General features: G+C 41.8%; 1 protein-coding gene across 1 annotated transcript; it reads left to right on the forward strand.

Annotated features, from left to right (window-relative positions):
- The first annotated feature begins 996 nt into the window (after positions 1–996).
- On the forward strand, positions 997–13,904 carry LOC112264686 (krev interaction trapped protein 1). Its single transcript, XM_024441457.2, has 17 exons — positions 997–1,192; positions 1,741–1,919; positions 2,633–2,789; positions 2,943–3,035; positions 4,371–4,500; positions 5,052–5,295; positions 7,971–8,086; positions 8,368–8,511; positions 8,730–8,886; positions 10,463–10,570; positions 10,674–10,830; positions 10,974–11,125; positions 11,361–11,527; positions 11,691–11,778; positions 11,870–12,076; positions 13,315–13,431; positions 13,633–13,904. The coding sequence occupies exons 2-17, from the start codon at positions 1,818–1,820 to the stop codon at positions 13,720–13,722; spliced, it is 2,229 nt and encodes a 742-aa protein (XP_024297225.1). The 5' UTR covers positions 997–1,192; positions 1,741–1,817; the 3' UTR covers positions 13,723–13,904.
- Positions 13,905–15,459: the final 1,555 nt, after the last annotated feature.

The following is a 15,459-nucleotide window of genomic DNA, read 5'->3' on the forward strand; positions in this document are numbered from 1 at the left end:
TTTTCTACATCATTTTGGGACAAACAGTTTCAGATTTTTACAGTGTTACGAAAATGGAAAAAAGCTGCCCTTGAAATATTCTTGATATGTTTGTCAAAAGAAAGATCAGGGTCCAGAGTAACGCAGAGAGGTCCTTCACAGTTTTATTTGAGACGATTGAGCCATCAAGATTAATTGTCAGATCAATCAGCATATCTCTTTGATTCTTGGGACCTAGAACTATTTCTGTTTTGTCCGAGTTTAAAAGTAAAACATTTGCCGCCATTCACTATTCTCTTTTGTTTGTCTCCGATATTCAGAAACGGAGCTACGACCTAAAGTCGAGGAGTCAAAGAAATTAGACTTTGGGAAGTAATCTTACACAATAGGTGACTATTAATTGATCAAAGCACTTTCTGTAAGATAATATGTATAATTAAATTGAGGGTTCATGTAAATTATCATACTAAAACACTTGGTAGCAGAATAAGATTTGTGGAAATCGGGTCTAGACTTTATTTTCCTTATCTATTAACATCATTATTATCACCAAATAGCCTACCTAAAATATATCATGCGTCTTGTTAAACTTGGTATAATTGCAGGAAATTAGTCTTTAAAAAAATCATAGGTCCCTCAAATTAAATTCAATCAACCTGGTGTTTGATTCAAATGTGAAAAGGGTGCCCTGTGTAAAAAAGGTTTGGAACACCTGCCATACATAATCTGAAACTAGCAAAATTGTACCTGGAATTGACTATTTAATATACAAATATTTGGAAACATGCCCGTACTCACAATTTATACCAGGATTGCCTGAATGCAATCAAATTAATTCAGAACAAAAGTTATGAGTCAAAAGTCACTTGGCCTTATTTCATACCAAAGCAAATTACTTTCACATCCGATTTGATTTCTGTTTAATTTATTTCCATCTGTCTACATTTTCAGAAGAAAAAATATGCGCACTAAGTCCACCCGACCAGCAGAGTTCCCTGTTGTCAAAACTAGTCAGTATAGGCGCAATGTGACTCTCTTCCATTTCACTTGCTGTGGTCGGCAACCGATGTTATGCTTTTAGGAAACACACAAATATCTGTTTAGAAGTTTGCCGAGCTTATTGTTACTGCGTGTCTATGCCTTATTACAACCGGGGAAATGAAAACACCGACAATTTATACTTGTTGAAGTTTGTGATAGCTCATAATTTCAGGTATGTTTGAAAGCCTTTCTCAAAATGTAACAGTGCGATACCCAAGCCTTCAAGTTATCTGACGTAAAGTTTCACATCCAAAGGACACAATGTAGCTGAAATGAAAATTTGTGCCGCATAGTACTTTTCATGTTGTATTTTATACTGTATGTGATATCAGCAGTCTTCTAGAGGAAGGCAACAGTATGCTTGGTTTCCGGGGCGTGACTGTTGTTGTGACATAACTTTAGACTTTTGAACGCAATCAAATTTGCCTTTTGAAAAGTTTTTCGCCATAATTGTGTTACTATCATTATGCTATTTCATTTTAATGCGTTAAAGTAACAGCCTATGTGATCGTAGATATTAAGTAATTCATTACAAGTTAACAATTTAAAAGTCGTGTCTTTTCAAGATTTATCAGTGATGAGAACCATATAATGTGTAATAGCCTAGCCTATTTTTAAATAATTAAAAGACACTCTACAATATAATATAGATTATTAATAGAATAATCAGGTTTTGCTGTCTCCCAATTAGATTCTGATGTATTATTTGTAACATTTCAGGCATGGTGCTCCTCACATTCCTCATAAATCAGTCCTTATGTAGGATGCTTGAAAGGGATTGAAGGCAAGTCAACGCCATGGGCAACCAAGACAACTTGGAAGATGTGTTTGTTGCTGTCATTCGTCCAAAGAATCAAGTCAGTCTGAGCTCTAAGGAATATCGGGCTAAAGCCTATGAGGTAAGACTACAGTATATTTCATATGATACAGTAGCGACCATGCAACATCTAGCAACCTCATCCAGAGGTTAGGATCTCTTTGCATAATAGCAAGGGTTTGGAATGACAGTCGCAGAGTACTGTGTTTGTGTCCCAGTCTGGGCTACCTCCTGAATTTGTTACGTTGGTTTCAGAAGTGGGATACACATTTCATATACACGTTTAAGTTACACTGCGAGTAGCAGACTATGGTTAATGCAAAGTGTCAATGCCTTTATTAGTACATTTAGTGTAAGGAGGCTCAGTTTTGCAGTTCCTTGGAAGTTCATAGTTCTGGTTTGTGGCTTGATCCTGAGTGGCGCAGTGGTCTAAGGCAGTGCTACAGGCATCACTACAGATTTGGGTTTGATCCCGGGCTGTATTACAACCGGCCGTGATCGGGAGTCTCATAGGGCAGCACACAATTGGCCCAGCGTCAGCCGGGTTAGGGGAGGGTTTGGCCCGTGTAGGCCGTCATTGTAAAGAAGAATTTGTTCTTAACTGACTTACCTAGTTAAATAAAGGTTAAATAAGAAATATACAAATATCATCAACCCCAAATCATTTTACTTTAACCCAAATATTGTTCATGGCCAATTACAATTTTTTTTTCTTATGGTTTGATATCAGAAATGTATTTCTCATTCAGTTTATGTTCCCCATCAACATGTGTAACCCTATTACCCATCCTTTAGATCCTGTTGATAGAAGTTCCTTTGGAAGGAAAAGAGAAGAAACGGAAGAAAGTCTTACTGGCGACCAAAATCCAAGCGAGTGGGGACACAGCCAGATCCATTTTGGATTATGTAGACGAAATGACGAAACCCATATCTAACAACCAGGGTTTTATTGGTAAATAAATACATCTTTGCTACTTTTCTGTAATTATGGTATCTTTCCAGGTTTGGATGTGAATCGTTTGTTAATGTAAAAGATTTATGAAGGGTAGAAAGACATTTGAAATAACAAATTGTGTCAAAGCACTGATCCTGTTGTTCATCACAGGAAAGCGTGTGGTGCACATGAGGAAATTTCCTCTCGATGTTGACAAAGAAGGGAAAGAGGTCTCCCTCTTTATTGTGCCAGTCAATGTCAAAGGTAGGACTTGCCACTAACTTGTCAGCACATAACACATAAAGGCGTATAAATTATTAGAAATGGTATAAATGCTCTTTAATTATATACAGTAGGGACCGGAGTTATTGGATCCCTTGATAAAGATTAGCAAAAAAAAGACTGTATAAAATGAATTATGCAAATACTGAGCTACAGTGGGGCAAAACAGTATTTAGTCAGCCACCAATTGTGCAAGTTCTCCCACTTAAAAAAATGAGAGAGGCCTGTAATTTTCATCATAGGTACACTTCAACTATGACAGACAAAATGAGGGAAAAAAATCCAGAAAATCATATTGTAGGATTTTTTAATGAATTTATTTGCAAATTAAGTAATAATAAAAAAATAATAATCTCAAAGATGGGGTCAGAATTATTGGATCTGCTGTTTTCTATACTCCAGCACCCGCCCCTTGCGAGGACCATGACACTGGGCCTTTTTCTAAAATGTTTTTTTGAGATTGGAGAAGACATTTGGAGGGATCTTAGACCCTTCCTCCATGCAGAATCTTTCCAGATTCTAGATATCCTTCGCCTGCGCTTATGGACTGCCTTCTTTAATTCAAAAGAAAGGTTTTCAATGGGGTTCAATTCTGGAGAATAGGATTGCCATTGCAAAAGGTTGACTTTGTGATCAATTGACCATTTCTTTGTGGATTTTGATGTGTGCTTGGGGTTATTGTCTTGCTGGAAGATCCACTTGTGGCCAAGTTTCTGCCTACTGGGAGAGGCAACCAGGTTTTTGGCTCAAATGTCCTGGTACTTGGTAGTTCACGATGCCGTTGACCTTAACAAGTGCAAAATAGCCCCATGACATCAAAGATCATCCACCATATTTAACATTTAGGATGAGGAATCTTCTGTCTATGCATTGTTCTTTCAAAGGCCAAATCCACCGCTGGTGTGCGTGGCCAAAGACCTTTATTTTCGTGTCATATGACCAGGTTCAGGAGGCTGAAACTTGTCTGCAAGTTGATTTTCCAGCAAGACGATAACCCCAAGCACGCATCAAAAACCAATAATTTTGATGTATCTTTTTATTATTTGTTAAACAAATATTGTATTAGCAATTGTATTAGTATAAAATAATACTTTTTTTTTTTGCATACAATATAGCTCAGTATTTGTATTATTTAATACTATATAAAAAACATGTTTTGCTCCTTTATTGAGGGATACAATAATTCCGGACCCCACTGTAAGTGAAAGTGTTAGTCCACTTTTGTCTGGTGTACTTTTTAAACCATTCCTAATAATATAGTTTAGCTAGCAATGTTTTTTTTATTGTTGTGTGCTGCTTACTGGTCTTTCTGAACAGATAACAGCAAGCCTATCTACAGCCCTGGTAGCCCCAGTTTTTACTGCCTGCAGGATATCATACGTGTGTGTAGCGAGACCAGTGCTCACTTCTCCCCTATCACCTCAAAGATGCTCCTGGCCTTGGACAAGTAAGTCTATGATTTCATATTGAAGTCATTTAGCAGGCACCCTGATCCAGTGTGACTTACTGTTTCTGGTGTGTATCAGAGAGCTGAAAATCAGTGTATATGGTAGCATCACTTACTGTACCATCTGCATGTCTGTTGTATTTAGGCCACTTCAGGGTCGGTAGGTAGCCCATAGGTAAGAGAGGTGGACCGGTAACAGGAAGGTTGTTGGTTTAATTCTCGGGCCGGACAATGAAAAAAGTGGGGAACTAGATTGGTTACTGAAGGGCTGCTGGTTTCAGATCATGAATACTATCCACTACTGTTGTGCCCTTGAGCAAGGCACTTAACCCCGCTGCACTGTGACTGTCGTTGTGCTGCTTCCAGCCTCCTGTGAGTTTGTGGTGTCCGGGGAGTTGGGATTGGGAATAACCAAATATATTTAAAGCGATTTACAGTGCAGTGAGTGGCACATAGTAGATAATGCACCCACTACAGAGACATTGGTTAACCTTACCAGAACGTCGCCTACTAAACTTTGACCTTTGAACTTGTCCACATGCCTTATCCAGGTGGCTGGCAGAGCAGCACACCATGCCTCACGCCGTTCCAGCTCTGTTCCGGCCCACGCCGGCGGACCGAGTCAAGACCAACGTGAGTAACCCTGCCTACATCAGAGAGGGCAAACCCAGTGACGGGGGTTTGCACATGGGGTACACTGCCTTGGAGATCAAGAGCAAGATGCTGTCACTGGAGAAGGCTGACATGTGCATTCAGAACCCTCTCTACGGCTCAGACCTGCAGTATACCAACCGGGTGAGTGCCCTCTGCCCACATACTGTTTTTTTATTTTTAGGGGGTAGAGCAGCTTTACAGATAGATTGTAGCTTCTATCAATGTAATTGTCTACATCATTTTCAATCCCCCATATATATATAATATATATAAATATATACAGTACCAGTCAGAAGTTTGGACTCATTCAAGGGTTTTTCTTTATTTGTACTATTTTCTAAATTGTAGAATAATAGTGAAGACATCAAAACTATGAAATAACACATGTGGAATCATGTAGTAACCAAAAAAGTGTTAAACAAATCAAAATATTTTATATTTGAGATTCTTCAAAATAGCCACTCTTTGCCTTGATGACAGCTTTGCACACTCTTGGCACACTCTTCTCTCAACATATATAAACTCAGCAAAAAAAGAAACGTCCCTTTTTCAGGACCCTGTCTTTCAAAGATCATTTGTAAAAATCCAAATAACTTCACAGATCTTCATTTAAAGGGTTTGAACTCTGTTTCCCATGCTTGTTCAATGACCCATAAACAATTAATGAACATGCACCTGTGGAACGGTCTTTCAGACACTAACAGCTTACAGATGGTAGGCAATTAAGGTCACAAGGACTCTGAAAAATACCAAAAGAAAGATGCTCAGGATCCCTGCTCATCTGCGTGAATGTGTCTTAGGCATGCTGCAAGCAGGCATGAGGACTGCAGATGTGGCCAGGGCAGTAAAGTGCAATGTCCATAATGTGAGACACCTAAGACAGCGCTACAGGGAGACAGGACGGGACAGCTGATCATCCTCACAGTGGCAGACCACATGTAAAAACACCTGCACAGGATCGGTACATCCGAACATCACACCTGCGGGACAGGTACAGGATGGCAACAACAACTACCCGAGTACCACCTGGAACGCACAATCCCTCCATCAGTGCTCAGACTATCTGCAATAGGCTGAGAGGGGCTGGACTGAGGGCTTGTAGGCCTGTTGTAAGGCAGGTCCTCACCAGACATCACCGGCAACAATGTCGCCTATGGGCACAAACCCACTGTCAATGGACCAGACAGGTCTGGCAAAAAGTGCTCTTCACTGACGAGTTGCGGTTTTGTCTTATCAGGGGTGATGGTCGGATTCGCGTTTAACGTCAAAGGAATGAGGCCTGTACTCTGGAGCGGGATCGATTTGGAGGTGGAGGGTCTGTCATGGTCTGGGGCGGTGTGTCACAGCATCATCGGACTGAGCTTGTTGTAATTGCAGGCAATCTCAACGCTGTGCGTTACAGCGAAGACTTCCTCCTCCCTCATGTGGTACCCTTCTTGCAGGCTCATCCTGACATGACCCTCCAGCATGCCACCAGACAATGCAACCTGCTCGTTCTGTTCGTGATTTCCTGCAAGACAGGAATGTCAGTGTTCTGCCTTGGTCAGCGAAGTGCCCGGATCTCAATCCCATTGAGCACGTCTGGGACCTTGTTGGATCGGAGGGTGAGGGCTAGGGCCATTCCCCCCCAGAAATATCCTGGAACTTGCAGGTGCCTTGGTGGAAGAGCGGGGTAACATCTCACAGCAAGAACTGGCAAACCTGGTGCAGTGCATGAGGAGGAGATGAGCTGCAGTACTACTGTTACTTTGGATTTTGACCCCCCCACCCCCCCATACAAATATTTACACATGTTAAGTTTGCTGAAAATAAATGCAGTTGACAGTGAGAGGACGTTTATTTTTTTTTTGCTGAGTTTACATACACATACATACGTACGTACAGACATACATACATACATCTATTTCTGATGTCCATCCAGTTTGATTTCTATTCGCCATATATTTTACCTGCTGTTTCACAAAAGATCTGAACCTTTATACATTTTACATACACAGTATATTTTACATTTGTTATCGTGTTATTATTAGTTACTCCATTCAACTCCTCCCATTTATCTCTTAACACCATCCATATTGGATTTCTATATGCCATATATTTTTCAACTGTGCTGTGATGCTTAACAAAAGTTCTGAACCTTTATATTCTCATAGTTTCTACAGATTGTAAATTAAAGATAAATGTTTTTGCTAAAAGTATTATTACATTATTGATTGGCTGACTGTGACTTTTCAAATCACCCAGTATTGAATTTTACAATTCTGCAGCCATTCCTGGACCTGTGACCAAAAACAAGCTACATATGGACATTACCAAAATAAATGATCTAATGACTCTGTCTCTTTACAGCAAAATCTGCAGAGCTGGGAAGGTTGTATCCCCCATATATATAACATTCTATAGGTTGCAAGAATTTTGTATAATCATTTAAATGGAAAAATTCTAAGTTTTGAGTACAGCTTCGTTTTACGTATCAGTTCATAATCCATGTGCCGTGGAATTGGTACGTCAAAACAATCTCTTCCCCACTATTTTGCAATCTATATGGCACAGTTGTAATTTTTTTGGTCTTTAAATGAAACTGGTATATATATTTTTTATTCATCACAATTTACTTTAACCAATTTGTCTTTAATGATAGCGTTTTTTTCCAATCCTTATCCTCTCCTGAGGGGCGACTTACAAGACAGTTCACATTTTTGTTTTAGCCCTGCACTGATATACTTTGATTTTACACAGTAGTACTTTGTATCATCATCAAAATATTTGAACATAAACTAGTGTTTACGTATCCTCTCTATTTTTGCAATTTCTAGGTGGACAAAGTTATCATCAACCCTTACTTTGGCCTTGGTGCTCCGGATTACTCTAAAATCCAGATCCCTAAGAGAGAAAAGTGGCAGCACGGCTCTAACAGTGTGACAGAGGACAAGTGAGTGAGCATCCCAACATTTTACTTCAAAACAACTTCATGCATTTTCCAGAACAGGGTTCAAATAGTATATGTTTTCCTTCAAATAGTTTGAGCATGTCTGGAGTGCCAAATGGGCAACATTTGCACATTTGGGACAATTCCATCTGTTCCATTGCACCAGGCAACCTCAATCAAGCCAAATTCTGTCTGGCATTCTCTGGAGTTTGGGCCTTTTCAAATGCTTCATGACATTGTGAAGTCAGTGATTTGAACGGGCCTATTTTCTGTCTCCTCCCTAGGGAGCGTCAGTGGGTGGATGACTTTCCCCTCCACCGCAGTGCCTGTGAAGGCGACACAGAGCTGCTCACCAAGCTCCTGGAAAGTGGCTTCTCAGTCAAACAGCTGGACAGCGACCACTGGGCCCCCATCCATTACGCCTGCTGGTACGTCTCATACGAGGGATGTTGTGTTTTAGCACAGCTGTAGACCAAAACAAGTGGCGGGGCTGCCATTTTGCTGAAAAACAAATCCCAGATTGTAAACCAAGTCCCTAAAGTAAATGTTAAGTCCTCTACGGACAATAACATTTCTATTTATCTTTTTTTTAATCGAACAGCTATCGTCAAATAAGAGTCAAACTTTGGTGTTGTTTTGAATGTAGGTATGGTAAAGTGGAGGCGACCAAGCTACTGCTGGAGAAGGGAAACTGTAATCCCAACCTGCTGAATGGCCAGCTGAGCTCCCCGCTGCACTTTGCTGCTGGAGGGGGCCACTCACAGATAGTACAGCTTCTGCTCCAGCATCCTGAGATAGACCGGGTAAGACTGAGATGGGGGTTGCTAAACCTAACCCTTTTCTTAATGTTAACCTCGTACTCCTAACCTGCTACGTTAGTTATCCTAACCTGCTGCCTAAGTTTTTCTAACTTATGAAAAAGTAACTTTGGTATTGAAATGGCATAAAAATAGTCTCTCTTATTCTTTCTCTAAGGTTATGACTAGGGTTAGACTTCAGCCAGGGTGTGGACATGAAGCTAGGGTTAGTTTTAGGGTTGAGCTGGGGTGTGGACGTGAAGTTAGGGTTGAGCCGGGGTGTGGACGTGAAGTTAGGGTTGAGCCGGGGTGTGGACGTGAAGCTAGGGTTGAGCCGGGGTGTGGACGTGAAGTTAGGGTTGAGCCGGGGTGTGGACGTGAAGCTAGGGTTGAGCTGGGGTGTGGACGTGAAGCTAGGGTTGAGCCGGGGTGTGGACGTGAAGTTAGGGTTGAGTCGGGGTGTGGACGTGAAGCTAGGGTTGAGCCGGGGAGTGGACGTGAAGTTAGGGTTGAGCCTGGGTGTGGACGTGAAGTTAGGGTTGAGCCGGGGTGTGGACGTGAAGTTAGGGTTGAGCCGGGGTGTGGACGTGAAGTTAGGGTTGAGCCGGGGTGTGGACGTGAAGCTAGGGTTAGGGTTGAGCCGGGGTGTGGACGTGAAGCTAGGGTTAGGGTTGAGCCGGGGTGTGGACGTGAAGCTAGGGTTAGGGTTGAGCCGGGGTGTGGACGTGAAGCTAGGGTTAGGGTTGAGCCGGGGTGTGGACGTGAAGTTAGGGTGAAGCTAGGGTTAGGGTTGAGCCGGGGTGTGGACGTGAAGTTAGGGTGAAGCTAGGGTTAGGGTTGAGCCGGGGTGTGGACGTGAAGCTAGGGTTAGGGTTGAGCCGGGGTGTGGACGTGAAGCTAGGGTCAGGGTTGAGCCGGGGTGTGAACGTGAAGCTAGGGTCAGGGTTGAGCCGGGGTGTGGACGTGAAGCTAGGGTCAGGGTTGAGCCGGGGGTGTGGACGTGAAGCTAGGGTCAGGGTTGAGCCGGGGTGTGGACGTGAAGCTAGGGTCAGGGTTGAGCCGGGGTATGGACGTGAAGCTAGGGTTAGGGTTGAGCCGGGGTGTGGACAAGAGCAAAGGGTGGAGAGACAGCAGAAGGCCGTCAGCATGGTTTAAACATATTTCTAACACGTTTGAATTCCCAATTCAACACCTTAATTTATTTGACTAGGCAAGTCAGTTAAGAACAAATTCTTATTTTCAATGACGGCCACAGTGGATCAGTGCAACCAACAGTGGGTTAACTGCCTGTTCAGGGGCAGAACGACAGATATGTACCTCGGGGGTTTGAACTTGCAACCTTCCAGTTACTAGGCTACCCTGCTGTGCTGGAATAAAAGCCTGCACAGTATAAAAGCCTGCCCAGTATCTCTCCAAGACCTGAACTGGAGAAGCCTGGTTGAAAACAGTATATCCTCCATCCTATTTGCATGATGGCCACATACTGTGCTGGTACCAGTGGAACATCGTAGTTTAGGACTTCAATATGTTTCCAGTAGTAAGTAGCAGTTAGAAAGTAACTTTGCTTGCTTGTTTTTATTAGCACATAGAGGATCAGCAAAAGAGATCACCCATGCAAATCTGTGAAGAGAACAAGCAGAACGAATGGGAGGAGACAGTGAAACTCCTACAGCAAGCCAATAACAAACCAGTGAGTGTGAAGTGTGTGTGCATGTATGCTACTCCAACAGACTTGACAAAGGCTTTGATTAAGTTTAGAAATGTATACAAAAAACAGTGTTTTCCTTCTGCAGTACGAGAAGGTGCGCATCTACCGCATGGATGGCTCGTACCGCTCGGTGGAGCTGAAGCACGGCAACAACACATCAGTGCAGCAGATCATGGAGGGCATGCGGCTCTCCAAGGACACCCAGCAGTACTTCACCATCTGGATTTGCTCCGAGAATCTCAGTGAGTCACACATACACAGATTCAAAATGGCCGCCACAATATCTAGGCTTAGGTAGTATATGCTTGTATTTGTAGTATCTTATTTCCAGGCTACCTGTGCTTATTATACCCTTTGTGTGTTTCTGTGTCTTGTCTTCCATCAGACCTGCAGCTGAAGCCCTACCACAAGCCACTGCAGCACCTGCGTATCTGGACCGAGATCGTCACTGACCTCACTGTCCTGGACCCCCAGAGGGAGAACCCACAGCTCTTCCTCCGTAGAGATGTCCGTCTGCCCCTCGACATTGAGAAAAAGGTTTGTAACCAATTTGATTTTGATAAACTTTATTATCCCCTTGGGGAAATGCTGCATCTGTAAAGCAAGGATTTGGGATATTGAATAGATCAGTGTTTCTCAACTCTGGTTAAGTGAGACCCAGAGGTTGTGCATGCTTTTGTTCCAGCCCAGTAATAATACACCTGATTAAACTGATCAAGGGTTTGGTGTTCAAGTTAATCCATCCATGATTGGCTTGAATCTTCTCCCCCAGATTGAGGACCCCCTGTCCATCCTGATCCTGTTTGACGAGGCCAGACACTGCCTCCTCAAGGGCTTCTTCCCCTCCCCAGACAGCAAGCTGATCACCCTGGCCAGCCTTCTGCTGCAGATCATCTATGGAAACTATGAGAGCAAGAAGCACAAGCAGGGTTTCCTTAAGTAAATATCTTAAATCGGTACCTGAATTGAATCAATTTAGCATAATACTCTTCTTTAAAACTGGTGAAATCTTGGTATGGTATTTGTAGATAAGGTACAGTACATAAACCTGTGATAATATGATATACTATTGACATAACCGTAAATGTTTTGTTTTCAACAGTGAGGAAAACCTGAAATCTATTGTCCCGATATCCAAGGTGAAAAGCAAAGCGCATCATTGGACAAACAGGATTCTTCATGAGTATAAGGTCAGGTTTATTTTCATTATTTAGTTTTTGTGTAATATACATTTATCTGTGGGGTCAAAATCTTACCCTTACTTAATCTTTTCTGCCACAGAACCTCAGTATGAGTGAGGGTGTGAGCAAAGAGATGCACCACCTCCAGAGGCTCTTCCTGCAGAACTGCTGGGACATCCCAACATATGGTGCTGCCTTCTTCACGGGCCAGGTCTTCACCAAGGCTAGCTCCAGCAACCACAAAGTCATCCGCGTCTTCGTGGGTGTCAACACCAAGGGCCTGCACCTCATGAACATGGAGACCAAGGTGCCCCGGGGCTATTTGTTTGTTGGGACCAGAGTATATGTATACATAGAAAACCAATGGTAGAAAAAGTAAAGGTACCTTAATAGAAAATGACTGAAGTAAAAGTGAAAGTCACCCAGTAAAATACTACTTGAGTAAAAGTCTAAAAGTATTTGGTTTTAAACATACTTAAGTATCAAATGTAAAAGTATAAATCATTGCAAACCAAGCACCATTTTCTTGTTTATATATATTTAATTTATGGATAGCCAGGGGTATGCTGCAACCCTCAGACATAATTTACAAACAAATCATGTTTTTCGTGAGTCTGCCAGGCAGTATGGATGACCAGCGATATTCTCTTGATAATTGTGTGAATTAGACCATTTCTGTCCCTCTAAGCATTCAAAATGTAACGAGTACTTTTGGGTGTCAGAGAAAATGTATGGAGTAAAGTAGATACTTTTCTTTAGGAATGTAGTGAAGTAGCCAAAAATAGAAATAGTAAAGTACAGATACCCCAAAAAATGACTGAAGTAGTACTTTCAAGTTATTTTACTTTATTATTTTACATCACTGGAGAGAACCTTGTTTAACCATGCAGTATACAGAATACAATAGTATACTAAAACGCATGAAAAATACTTCAGAAACATACTTAAGCTGAATGCATAGAGCTGTCTGTTTAATCTACTAGCACACAGCTCAGACACCCATGCATACCCCACAAGACATACCACCAGAGGTCTCTTCAGAATCCCCAAGTCAGGGAATAGATGATGGGAGGCGCACAGTACAACATAGAGCCATGACTACATGGAACTCTCTTCCACATCAGGTAACTGATACAAGCAGTAGAATAGGATTTAAAAAAACATAAAAAAATACACCTTATAGAACAGCGGGACTGTGAAGAGACACACAAACACTGTGGTATTATGCGTATTGTAGATATGTAGTGGTGTAATAAATGTTATGATGTACTGTTTTATCTTTTTTTTTTTTTCATATGTAATGCAAGTGCATTAATGTGTTTGGACCCCAGGAAGAGTAGCTGCTGCCTTGGCAGCAGCTAATGGGGATCCCTAATAAATACAAATACATTCTTATCTACTGGTCACAAAGTAAGCATGGATGTAAATATCTAAATATAGAAAGAGGGCCTCAAAAGTATTGATTTTAAAAGCTTTGTATATTTTTTACATGTTCATGTAAAATGCCCTCTTTTACTGATCTTTTGCATATGTTCTACTGTGTAGGTCCTTCTTATCAGTCTGGAGTATGGCTCTTTCATGTGGCAGCTCGGGCACGCTGATCAGTACTTCCAGATTCACAGTCTGGAAAACAAGATGAACTTCATTGTGCACACCAAACAGGTAACTGTAGGACCTTTCCCAAGTCAGTCCAATGGATGTACCTGTGATTATCTTCAATCATGTGTTGTAGCCTGGAAAACAGTGCAGATTGTATGATTTGTAAGAACATGTTAACCATAGCGTACAGCTCTAACTTTAGAGTTCAATCTGGGCAATATTACATGAAATTTGTTACTCATGTTCTTCTCTTTTTCTCAATAGGCTGGCCTTATTGTTAAACTGTTAATGAAGTTGAGTGGACAAATGACTCCAAATGACAGAAGTTTAACAGACAAGTATGCATATGGTTGACTCACCTTCAAAGACAATATTATTCCTATGTACTTTATTTGTCGATTGCTTTGCTTTCTTGTATTGGACCATTGCTTTTTTTGTTTCACATTTTGTTTATTTGATATTCAGATTTCTATAACATTTCATGGTTGTAAATAATGTGTATTTAATGGTTCATCTTAATAAAATGAATAATATGAGTGCAAGTAATTCCTTGTTTTGCTGAAAATACAAGTCTGTCTTATAAACAGATTTTTTAAAATGTATCTGTGTGCGTGCAGTGCAGTGCAAAGCAAAGATACATTAATTATGCCTAATAAATTAGTCAATCAAAATAGTGTGGTGCCAGGACAATAACCTCTCTCCCTCAACATGGGCAAGACAAAGGAGCTTTATCGTGGAATACAGGAAATGGAGGGCTGAACACACCCATTGACAAGGCTGTTGTGTATTTGACATAGATCCTCAAAGTTATACAGCTGCACCATTGAGAGCATCTTCACTGGCTACATCACCGCTTGGCTCGGCATCTGATCGCAAGGCACTACAGGGGTAGTGCGTACGGCCCAGTACATCACTAGGGCATAACTCCCTGCCATCCAGGACCTCTATACCACGCATTGTCAGAGGAAGGCCCCAAAAATGATCAAAGACTTGAGCCACCCAAGCCATTGATTGTTTTCTCTGCTACCGCATGGCAAGCGGTACTGGAACGCCAAGTCTGGGACCAAAAGGCTTCTGAACAACTTCTACCCCCAAGCCACAAGACTGCTGAACTGTTAATAAAATGGCAGTGTGGACTATTTACATTGAACCCCTTTAGAGAGAGAGAGAGTGTGTGTGTGTACACACAGTACCAGTCAAAAGTTTGGACACCTACTCATTCAAGTTACTGCACTTTTACGACAGTTTCAAAGCCGCATTTTTTGTAAGGTGAGGGTGAATGGGCAAGACAAAAGATTTAAGTGCCTTTTTGAACAGGGTATGGTAGTGTGAAGAACTGCTGTTGGGTCTTTCACACTCAACAGTTTCCTGTGTGTATCAAGAATTGTCAACCACCCAAAGGACATTCAGCCAACTTGACAACTGTGGGATGCCAGCAGCATACCACTGCTGGCTTGCTTCTGAAGCTAAGCAGGGTTGGTCCTGGTCCTGTGTAAGGTGCTGTCTTTCAGATGGGGTGTCCTGTCTCTGAGGTCATTAAAGATCCCATGGCACTTATCCTAAGAGTAGGGGTGTTAACCCCGGTGTCCTGGCTAAATTCCCAATCTGGCCCTCAAACCATCACGGTCACCTAATTAATCCCCAGTTTACAATTGGCTCATTAATCCCCCTCCTCTCCCCTGTAACTATTCCCCAGGCCATTGCTGCAAATGAGAACATGTTCTCAGTCAACTTATCTGGTAAAACAACAGATAAATAAAATTAATTTGAGTCAACATTGGCCAGCATCCCCGTGGAACATTTTCAACACTTTGTGGAGTTAATGACCCAACGAATTCAGGCTGGGCAATACTGAGCGCACTCAATATTAGGAAGGTGTTATTAATGTTTTGTAAACTACGATCCTGATTGCCTAGTCACTTTTACCCCTACGAACATGTACATGCTGAATTACCTCTTATCCCTGCACATTGACTCAGTACTGGTATTCCTTGTATATAGCCTCGTTATTCTGTTACTATTTCCTTTTTTATTTAGCAAATATTTGTCAAACGTTTTAACTCAGCATTGTTGGGCTTGCAGGTAAGCATT

This window comes from Oncorhynchus tshawytscha, linkage group LG13 (genome assembly GCF_018296145.1).
Source record: "Oncorhynchus tshawytscha isolate Ot180627B linkage group LG13, Otsh_v2.0, whole genome shotgun sequence".
NCBI classification, from domain to species: domain Eukaryota; kingdom Metazoa; phylum Chordata; class Actinopteri; order Salmoniformes; family Salmonidae; genus Oncorhynchus; species Oncorhynchus tshawytscha.